General features: G+C 36.4%; 1 gene segment (V, D, J or C); it reads right to left on the reverse strand.

Moving 5' to 3' along the window:
• Positions 1-5421: 5421 nt before the first annotated feature.
• Positions 5422-6075, reverse strand: LOC116099904. The segment is given in 2 exon segments: positions 5422-5768; positions 5976-6075. Coding segments are annotated over 2 exon segments (396 nt in total).
• Positions 6076-12134: the final 6059 nt, after the last annotated feature.

Here is a 12134-nt window from a genome sequence, read left to right on the forward strand (position 1 = left end):
AAAAAAAAAAAAAGGAAAGAAAGAAATTCTTCAGAATCAGAGTGTTGAGAAACACATATAAAAAAATAATACTCCAAATCATGAAATTCAAGTTCAAGAAAATTCAAAGAATTTTGAGTGGTTTTGGAAAAATATGTACATTGTAGATGACTGACTTAAAGGAAAGCATCATTGGATGTAGGTAGACTTTGTCATTCCATGTGTAATGTGAACATGCCTGAAAATAGACTTCACCACACACTTAACTTTTTTGTGCTTCGATATATATTTTACATAACTAATTAAAACTGAAAAATAAGGAGAGCACTTGTAAAATAATAATGACAAAAATAATTATGGTAAGGAACATTTAAATGTCAGGTAAAAGATTTTGCTGTTATTTTGCTGTTATTGGTTGTGTTTTCTCTACACAGAGAAGTTATTACCTGGTCTTGTGTTCAAAGGAAAGAAATCTTTCACTACACACAGCTGCACTCAATGGGGATTTTCCTAGAGAACCTTCCTCTCTATGTCTGAGATCATAATTCATCTCTAATGTGGCTTGACTGACAAGGACTTCCTATATCAACTGCTCAATACCAGGTGCCCATCTCAGCACAGATGGCTAGTAATGCTCTCAATCTCAAGAAGGGCATGGATGAAGAACCAGATACAGTGAGATAGTGAGCTTGTGAGTTCTCCTGCTACATAAAGCATGTATATCCTGGTTATCCAGTATGAGCATGCAGTATTTAATATTGGGAGACAGAAATAATCAAAACCAAGAAAAGGCCTCTGCTCTAGGGAAGAATTCCTAATAATGAGATGGGGGTAAGGCCGATCACAATATGCAAGCTTCTGTAATAAGCATGGGATTAATGAATTCTAGAAAGTCCTTCATGCCTTGAATTATTTGGATTAATTTTTAAAATTAAATATTTTTGAAGCATGAATTAAAATTATGTACATGAAAAGTAACTCATCCTGAAATATAGAACAAAAACAAATGATGAAAATATCTTACAACATTTGCAAATATACCTTTAAATATTGTTCCTACTTTCCTGATGGTTGCTCAAGTGAGAGCCTCCTGCTCAGTCATGAAAACACTTATCTATACTGGATTCTGAGGAGCCAGGAGAGTCTCCAAAGCTATTACACTATATGATTCCAATGAGAACTCTAGGATCCTAGGCAGGTACAATGGCTGTGGATCAGGAATAAATATCACACTAAGAATCATAAGCATAGAAGCCAAGGAAGTTAGAGTTTATTATTGCACGCAACATATCTTCAAACAGTGATACACTCAGAACAGAGCAACCCTCATGAGTATAAGTAGGCTGTCATGTACATAACATATATTGGTAGCTGCACTACTGAAATTGTTTTTCTTTTGCTACTTTGCCATTTTTTAAAGATTATTTTTCTACCCTACTAATATATAACATTGTAGAAAACATCCATTGTTCTTATGGTTTATGACAAACAAACTACATATTGCCACTCAGGATGTTCAATAACATTCATGATTTACCTCCAAATTAGTTGTCTTTTATATTAAATGAAAACTCATGTTATTGGAAGGAATTTCTTCAAAGAAGAATTTTTAAAAATCTCTTCAAATTAATTTTGACTTTTTGTAAGCAACCATGGTTTGTGAATCTTAGAGGAATTAGCAGTGCTCTAAAGGATTTTGTTTAGAGAAGTAACATTGTGATAACATGGCCATTCAGCATAGTAATAACCAGCAGAATCATTTATCTCTGTATTGGCAATATTGAGGAAAAAATATGTTCCAGACTGGCTGCCACTGAACCATGTTGGGACTCTTGAAAACAGAGTAGTTGTGCCATACACTAAGGCTTTAGGGGACTGGCCTGGTTGCTCTAGATATCAAGAGAACTGAGTTTGCTAATTGGGATTAGTCTTGGACATGATGGTGATCTGGTTTCCAGTACTGGCAGTCAGAGTATGTAGAGACTGAGTTAAGGCACAGTTCATTTTCAACTTTGCAATTTCATAAGACAAAAAGTTCAATATACATGTAGAATCTACTAACACATGAAATCCTATGTACAAGTAAATTTCAAAGGTAATCTTTTGGGTGAATACCTTAGAAAAAGTTTTCCTAAGGAGTACACCTAACATGCTGACACTCTGGAAACTCCAGCATATTGCTGAGAAAACAACAGAGAAATATTTCCCTACCCTTATTCTCAATTGAGAGGTACAACAGAAAGCACAAAAGTGCAGACAGGGATTCCATGCTATTGTCTGAGAACTATTCACTCCAGCTGAACTCTCTCTTGTCTTGGAAGATCTATTAATAATAACTCAGAGCTGGGAACATTCTAAGTGATAATTATGCAAAGCAGGTTTAGTTAAACATGAAATACTGGTTTTTAATTCGGGTTTGTCCATTTCCATTCTTCAACACTAGCAGCATAACTTGAGGTTATGAGACACACTTGAAGTACTTGCTAGAATGACACCACAGGACATTATAGGTCATGTACCTAATCAAAAGAGTTAAAAAATGGCTACTCATCTGCCATATTCACAATAGTTATTTACGGTTAGGAGGATCAATTATATTTACTCATTTTAGTGTTGGGAAACAGGGCATTGTGATATGAAAATACAGTCAAGAAATATTTACAATAAAGAAATATTATAGTAAAGAAACTTCCTTCTGTTGTTTAGACTTTGAATTTTTATTTATATTTTAATATTTCTATTGTAAAAACAGTTTTAGACAATATATGCTGGTTACATTTTCTATGCTACCAATGCCTCTCATATCTTACCTATTTCCCCACATGCCCAAGTCCATGCCCTTCCTTTTATTCTATCTTTTTGGAAAAAAAAGCAGCCAATAACAACAAAGAACTAAAAACCTAACAACAACAATTAAAAACAATTCTTCAAGAAAAACAAAACAAAGCAAAAAACCTAAATTTAAAAAAACAAAGCAAAAATTACATAAGAAACATACCCACGTAAAAATAAACCTATAAAAACACATAATCTAAGACCATAATATACAAGCAAAAGATCTAAGGGGGCAAACCCCAAGGTATGTTTTCTAGGCCCAGTGAGACTCCATTAGAGAAAACTTACTTTTCTTTACAAGCTGGTGTTCATTGTAGATAGTTTCTTGGTTAGGGATAGAAATTCCTGTCCACTTCCACTGTCAGGGTTGCTTTCCTCTTTATCCAAGAACAACCAAGAAAATGATAGCTCATTCTGATGAAGACGTGGGAAAAGGGAAACAGCTGGTGGAAGTACAAACTCTTACAGCACTATTGGAATCTGTGTGGAGTTTGCTCAGAAAAATAGGAGTAGGCTCTGTCTCAAAAAGTAGCTATACTACATTTGAGTTTATACCCAAAGGACTCTACAACCTATTGTAGATCCACTTGCTCATCCACTTGATTGCTGCTCTTTTAATACTATCTAGAAATGAGAAAGGATATAGATGTGTAGCAATAGATGGATTGATTGTTGAAATGCACTACATTTACATAACAGAATATGATTCATTTCTCCTGGGATAATTTAGGTGAGAAGATTTAATCAACAACCTTCTAGTTATTTTGGTTGTTGTTATTTTTAAGAAATGAGGCAAAAACAAGAGCATCTAAGTGTTAGATCCTCTCTACTTAAATAGTAATGTAACTACTTTTTAACTTTTATTCAAAAGTTACATGTTTTTAAAAGCTTGATAGTATTCCATTGGATAAATGTGCCACATTTTCTGTATTAATTCCTCCATTGAATCAATTTGGTTTGTTTCCAGCATCTGGCTATTATAAATAAGGCTGCTTAGTGTCCTTTTTATATGTTGGAGCATCATTTAGGTATGTGCCCCCAGGAGTGGTATAGCTGTGACCTCAGTTAATACTATGTCCAATTTTCTGAGGAACTACCAGACTGATTTCCAGAGTTGTTGTACTAGCTTGCAATCCCACCAACTGTGGAGGAGTGTTCTTCTTTCTTGACATTCTTACAAGTATCTGTGGTCACCTGAATTTTTTATCTTGCCATTCTGACTGGTGTGAGTTAGAATATCAGGGTTGTTTAGATTTCTTTTTTCTCTAATGACTAAGGGTATTCACCATATCTTTACGTGTTTCTCAGCCATTCGATATTCCTCAGTTGAAAATCCTTTTAGTTCTGTATCTCATTTCTTAAATAGGTTTATTTGGTTCTCTTGGTTCTTTGGGAAAATGAACAAGATATATAAACCATTAGCCACACTAACCAGAGGGCACAGAGATATTATCCAAATTTGTATTTGTTTTTGAGGCAGGTTCTTACTATGTAACCATGGCTGGCCTGGATCTTACTATATAAACCAGAATGGAATTGAACTCATGGAGATACTCTGGTCTCCAATTCCCAAATGCTGTGCTTAGAGATCATAACTAACACACCACATCAAATTTTAAATCTTTAATCACTTTTACCAAAATATCTTTTTACTGGTAAGCCCTACCCTATTATACACAATAGCTGACAAATATCCTCTTAATTAAGGTTTGAAGATTCTTTTTTGCAATGTTCTTTTGATTTGTTAAATCATCAGAAGATATGTTAGATATATTTTCATACTTTGTGAAAATTATCTCCCCATCATTTTCCTTTTCAAAAACCTCTGTCTGGGCACCTAAAAATATTTCACTGATTTTTGCAAATATATTGCTAAATTTACAGCTTCATCTTTTTCCACAAAATTCTGTACACACAAATATGAATTGAAATGCTAGGATATCCTTCATTATTCAATTGTTTGTAAAAGTAACTATATTTTGTTAGTCCTTTCAACTTACAATGATTTTAAAATATGTCCAGAGATTTATGGAATCTTCAGTTGACAAGCATAGTTTTGTTCTTTCAATTTCTTTTATGTTTTTGTCTATAATGTACTAACTGTAATTATTTCATCAAGAAATTTGGAATTTTTACCAAATTCTATTGGATAATTTATATAAATCCATAAACATGAAAATATTTTATATTTTTATATATTTAAGAGTTGCTCACTATAAAATATGCATAGGTAATTTTGCTTATGAATCTCTGAGGCAGATCTCTCTAGACTTTGTGGGGACAGGAGTAAATTAGATGCTATCATTTCAGATAATGCTTCATCTGAATTTCCAACAATTATAAGGTATGGAATAATCACTCATTCCTTCTTTCAATCTTGGATGAGATTTTTCTCTGGTTGCAGTACACTGAAAGAAGATTGTCTGATTACACAAGGATAACTGTAGGCTATGTATTCTAGCCCTGAAATAGATGTAGAGAATTCAGAGGCAAGGAGGACTTTGAGGCTTCTTCATTTCACTTAATTCTGTAAACACACATCTGGCTGCATCTGTGAAACACTTTGAACATTGAAGCACCACCAGAAACAGCTGAAGTATCACAGACTCACACTTCTGCTTTCCTGGTGGTTTTTGCTATTGTCTGCATCACTGTGGGAGGTGTGCTGTAACCTTGTTGACAGTAATAAATTCCAACATCTTCGGGCTCCACACTGCTGATACTGAGAGTGAAATGTGTCCCTGATCCACTGCCACTGAACCTGGAGGGGATCCCAGAGATGGAATCAGAAGCATACTTGATGAGAAGCCTTGTAGACTCATGTGATTTTTGTTGATACCAGTGTAGGTAGTTGCTAATACTCTGGCTGGCCCTGCAGGAGAGACTGACTCTCTCTCCTGGAGTCACAGACAGGGTGGCTGGAGACTGAGTCAGCTCAATGTCACCTCTGGAGGCTGGAAATAAAGAAAAAAAACATTAATAGGACACAGCATTGAATATGAAAATCATTCCTAAATTACATAGAAAAATAAAAGATTTTCATTGTATCAATTTCTTTAAACAGGAAGTCAAATCCCATGTGGCACTGGCTCCCTATAACTCGAGAAAATTTCATATTTAAATAATATCTCCACTTTATTGCCATGATCAAACAATCATACCTGAAATCCATAAAAGCAGAAATATAAGGAGCTGAGGTGTGGACACCATCTTTGATCTTTCCCTGAGTTTGTGTGAATCATGACACAGCCCTGAGAAAGACCTTCTTATAATACTCTAAAGGGCAGTAACACTGAAAGGATGAAGTACTTATGCAAATCATACTGATTTCCTGAGGTTTGTAATAAGACTGGGTCAGAAGAGCAGGCTCCTAATGCCTTCTTAGCATATTTATCCCCTTGCTGGTTACCTGAAGAGATGTTGAGAGTTAAAGGAGACCTGGTTCCTACATACATGGTTACATTATGAATATAGCCTAAGGAAGTCTCTGGGATACATTTAGTAGTTTAAAATAAAGATCATCTCCTATCCAGGGTCTTATTCCAGGCTTAATCTTGTTGTCTTTGATATTTCCTACAGTATGAGCTGAAGCATCTTTAACCATCTGAACATTCCAAGAAGCATAACAACATGTAAACCTAAAGTGATATCACACTACTGAAATTTCATTAAGAAGAAGGAAGAAATTCTGGATGTCTTATGATGACATATTTGTCCAGAGGTGGAAATGAAATCCTTATAAACATTTACAATCTGCTAGAATAAAGAAGAATTTCAGAGGTTCAGATATCAAAATATTTTTAGCACTTTTCCAATAAATACCAAATAATAAATCTTTCAGGTCTTTCCAAACACAGTGATGAAGTGTGTCTCAGAAATATTTCTAGAATCTTCAAATTCCTTCCCTAGTATATGTTATTCATGTTACTTAAAAGACCACAATTGTAAGACAGTCTAGATCAAGGGAGAAATTCCCATAATTTCCATTTAAAGAAACAACTGTTCCTGTCACTTGGGTCATATAATCAAGCTAGAGGAAATGTATTATGTATAAACTATGTCTGAGCTTTTGAAAAGCCTTAATAGCTGCAACATAGACTCTTAAGACTCTTATGAAATGAGGATAGGAGTAAAGAAGAGCTCCAGTTCACTGCAGGTGGGAAGGTAATAACTGAAATCACTGTGCAGTTCTCGAAAACAGCTACAGATATCGCTACTACATTACCCAGCTATGCCATTCCTGTGGATATATCTAAAGGATTCTATAGTCTACAACAGTCATAAAAGCACACCCATGTATTTTGCAGCTCAATTCACAATAGATAGGAAATGAAATCAATTTCTATGTACACCAGAAGATAAATGGATAATTGAAATGTACTACATTGGCTCAATGGAATTTACCTAGGTAGTAAGAATCATGAAATTATAAAAACTTTGGAAAATGTGTGGTCCTAGAAAAATTATAATTACATCTTTTTATTCCCTCATATATATGTGCTACATTCCTCCTGCAAGTGTGAATTGCAACTTAAAATTTCAATTGGCTATTTGACTTGGACTATACATTGATGTTAGATGCTAGATTAGAACTCCCACAGTGGGAGATCTTTGGAGAGTTCATAATAGAAAATATATAATTGGGATGTAAAATAGACAGATACTTTGGGAAGAATGTTTATGCTTTGTTGGGATGAAAGATTGTGAAAGGGGATGGTTAAGTATATTAAGATTACAATATGAACAAACTAGTATCCTCAGAGCTCCCAGGGACTAAACTACCAACCAAAGACTACACATAGTGGTAATAATGGCTCTAGTAGCATATGTATAGCAGAGGACGGCCTAGTCAGTCATCAGTGGGAGGAGAGGCCATTGGTCCTGTGAAGGTTCTATGCCCCAGTGTAGGGGAATGCCAGGGCCAGGAAACAGGAGAGGGTGCGTTGGTGAGTGGGGGGTGGGGGAGAAGGAATAGGTTTTTTTTTCCAGAGGGAAAAATGGGAAAGAAGACAACATTTGAAATGCTAATAAAGAAAATATCTTATAGAAAAAGAAAATAAAAACAACAAAAATAAAACAGTAAAAACAAAAAAAATCAAAAAAAGATTATTCTAATAATCACAAAAGGGGTAACTATCAAATGAGTAAATCATAATTGATGAGCAAATTTAGGAAGAATCTTTAGAGATAATGGAGTATCTGGTGACTGGATTTATGCAGGCCTTAAAAACAAGGAGCAGATTGTGCAATGACCCTATATTAATTATTAGCAAGTGAAACTATAATATTAACAGAATATTAATATGTATACTGCATCTACAGTTGTAAAAACAGAAACTCATATTTAATGTATCATGGACAATATTTCCTACTCTCTGTCTTCTTTCCTTCCTTCATTCCTTCTTCCTTCCTTCTTTTTTCCTAACTTATTTCCTTCCTTTCCTTCTGTCTGTCTTTCTTTCTTTTCTATTTTGTTTTTTCATTTTTACTTCATTCCTTTCTTCCTTTATTCTTTTACTAAAAATTCACTTTTTCTTACATAATATATTCTGATTATTGTACCCCTTCCTTCTGTTCTTCCCAGGTCCTCCTCATGACCCCTTCCATTAGGATCCAACCACTATCTCTATATAATTAGAAAATAAACACGTTTCTATCCAATAATATTTAATAATAATAATGTGTAGTAGTATAATAATAATATTAAAGTAAAAAATGAGATAAAACAAAGACTAACATATAACTTTTTGACTTGGAGTTACAGCAGGAAAACTTGAGTCTTGGTCATCTTAATGTCACCCACTGAGCCTAAAAGCACTCATGAAATATTAGTAGAGAAAAGGGAAAATACATTATCTTTTTAAATTTTCAGATCTAAACACCAAAAATTCCCCATGAATCTGTATTTCCATAAATTGAATGAATAATGGGTATTTATGTACCATCATCTGTTTTTTTGCTTTGTCCAATAACCTTACCTGAAATCCAGATGAGTACTCCAGTGATCAGTGATAAGGACAGCATTTTTCTATTTTATTTCCCCTTGTGTATGCTAAGCATGCCACAGCACAGGGAAGGATATTCGAAGAGGCAGGACATCAGATAAAAGAAATATCTGTGCAAATGATACTGGCTTCATATTGTTTTAAGTACTGAGACTGTCAGAACAGGCCACTTAGCCCTTCTCTGCCTATATTATGGCTCCCTCTCCTGGACACTTGATGCAGAGTTTGTAGTAGACAGACATCTGTGTATGCTTCTTCACATATAGGATTTAGCAGTGAGCACAAAATATTTCAGGAGTTTGCATAGCTAAAGTTATCTTGAAAGAAGTGCAACTCAGATCCTTTGTCTTGGTTCATAGTTGTATTTCTTCCATCAGAATTTCTCACTCTACACCCCGAATTTATTGACACGTTATCATCTGAATATTTTATAAAAAGTTACACTATAGAACACTATAGTTCTCCTTAAAATTAATGAAAAAGAGATGCTAAAATTGGAGGTCTTAATAAGGCATTTTTCTTCCAGAGACTTTGAATATAAACTTTAAGAAGTTCATGGGTCTGTACATTGACACGTAGAATACTGAATACTGAAGTGATACTTTACCTCATTACAAATTAAAACGAAAAGTTTTACAACTACCATTTTCTAAAACCCAGTGTGAGTTAACAGTTGGGCAGGTGCTCCATATGAGGTGCAGAACAGCAATTAATTTGTTATCCTATCTAAAATAATAATATTCTGAGAGATTTAAATCAGGAGAGTTCATTTTACCAGGTTAATCTTGTAAAGCCAGAGGCATTTTAACAACTAACAAGCAAATGAATCTTCTGTAGCTGTAACTATGTACAGGTGAGGCCTCTATCAGTTTGTACACTTGACCTGGAACTGTTTGTTGCTGGCAAATCTTCCCTCACAGGCACTGTAGGTAATGCCTGCAAATTTTCACTATTGCACTTCTTCACAGATGACACCTACTGCATGTTGTGCTCTCATTCAACAGTCATATACACATGTAACCTCATGCTGAACTGAAGACACTAAGGAATGCGGGCCCTGCACAGTCAGAGGAAACAGTGAAAGGACCTGCAAACACAGTTTGGTGCACTATGATGTTTTGCCCCTAGCCTACCTTGCACAGAACTATAGGTAACCAGACTTACTAGAAACACATCCCAGTAGGGAGATAAGACCCCAAATACCAAAGCTTGGGCCACTAGGACACTTGCAGGTTTTGCTACCATTGATAACAATTAGAGAAGAATTATACAGACAATAAAATACACACAACCTGAGTCAAGTCCAACCTATAGGAGTAAGCCTTCCACTATAAAAAAAAAAATCCATCAATAAAAGATATAGAGCTAACTATTCTGTCAGATTCAGAAATATCAATATAAAGACTTAAGAAACATTTAAAAAGCAGTAAAACTAAGTCTCTCTCAATGAACTTCCCTTAGACTGGTTACACATCATTTTCGAAATGAAATCCATACAATTCTTTAAGAAGATATTCTAAATAATATCATAAGGGTACTTAGGAAGATAAAGGATAATATGGATAGACAGCTCTTGGACCGTAAAAGGCAGTCAGTGTTCTGGTCGAGCAAGGCTTACTCTGGAGACCCTGTAGAAACTTCTACAAGGGACAGAAACAATGACTCAAACATTAGGTGCCTGACACCACAGGCCTTCAACTCCATTATCCTGTAGATCAGTCATGTAGGGCAATGCCCCAACGTCCTAGTATTCTGGTTGGACTCCACCCTCACAGTCACTTGACTACAGGCCTGATCCACATTTATCTGGTAAAAGCAAGGTAGCCCAGCCCAATATAAGAGGGGCTGCTTGGCCCCTGCTCTCTCTCTTAAGCTCTTGCTCTCTTTCTTGTCTCTTACTCTCTCACTTCTTGCTTCCTCTCCCCCTCCCTTTCCCCTCTCTCCATGTGGTCATGGAGAGCCTTTACTTTTCTACCTTCTTTCTCTCTCTTTTTTTTCTATAATAAATCTCTAAAGCCATGTACTGTCTCCTTACATCTGGACTCACCATGCTGGAGCAATGGAATAAGCCTTCCCCTTAAAGACCCTCATCTAATCTCACACAGGAAAGCCTTCCAGTGTTTCCAGCCACAAGACTGGACCAAGGACTTTAACCTGCACGACAACCACCCAGTGCATTCTCTCCCTACGCCCCTTTTTCCTTTCAGCCCAGGGCCACTGCCACCCCAGGGCCACACCTGTTCTCAGCTCTTCTGAGGTGTCCACTGACTTCCTGTGATGCCCAAGAGTTAGAACCTGTCGTCCTTGGCCTCCCTGAGGCCCCTCTCACCCCCATGGACTGGGGTCCCATGGCATCCCACAGCCAGATGCCCACCCGGCAGCATGGAGAGTGAGCAGCAGTCCCTCGTATCCACCCATCCAATGTTTCCAAGCTCTGGCATGACACGGATCTCTCCCATCCTTTTATTGCCCTACTGCCCAGCACCTCACAGGTGGTAGCAAAGGATGGTAGTAAGCCACCTTGTGGTTGCTGGGAATTGAACTCAGGACCTCTGGAAGAGCAGTCAGGGCTCTTAACCTCTGAGCCATCTCTCCATTAAACTTTCATTTAAAAGTTACATGAAAACTTAATTTAAAATACATGTATCATTAAAAGGAACCAATGAGATGAAAAACAGGAGATTAATGCAAAAAATTAAATGGTTAAAATTTTGAGAAGGAAATAGGTTAATGAGATTAATTTCTGCTGACACCGAGGCAATAACGTGATCCAACTAGAAGGATTAGAAAGTGATAGAACTTGAGGTCTTGTCAAACTTCTCATCCAACTGATGAGTCTAGTCAGAGCTCTCATTGAAAACAATTGCTCAAGTTCCCCAGCCCCTCTCTATCACACAGACACAGAATGTTCTACTCCTCTCCAGGAAGGCAGCACAGTGGTAGGTGCACTGCCTCAAGCAAGGATGCTTTTGTTAGGGTCTGTATCACTATGGGAGAATCATATGTAGGTAGCTTTCAAATCCCAAATCCTCAAACTCCACTCAACTGATTTTTTTCCTTTTTTTATTTCATCTTTTATTGTATATTTTCTTTATTTAGATTTGAAATGCTATCCCCTCCTCCAATTTCTCCCCCAGAAATATCCTATCCCATACCCACTCCTCCTGCTTCTATGAAGGTGTGGCCCCACCCACCTTCTTTTGCCTCCCCACCCTCTCATTCGTTATAAAGTGTACAAAAAATTCCAGTGAGACCCTGGGAGCTCCGAGGGTACTAGTTAGTTCATGTTGTTGTTCGTCCTAAGGGGCTACAAAC

The sequence above is a fragment of the Mastomys coucha genome, unplaced genomic scaffold (assembly GCF_008632895.1).
Source record: "Mastomys coucha isolate ucsf_1 unplaced genomic scaffold, UCSF_Mcou_1 pScaffold20, whole genome shotgun sequence".
In the NCBI taxonomy this organism is placed as follows: Eukaryota; Metazoa; Chordata; class Mammalia; order Rodentia; family Muridae; genus Mastomys; species Mastomys coucha.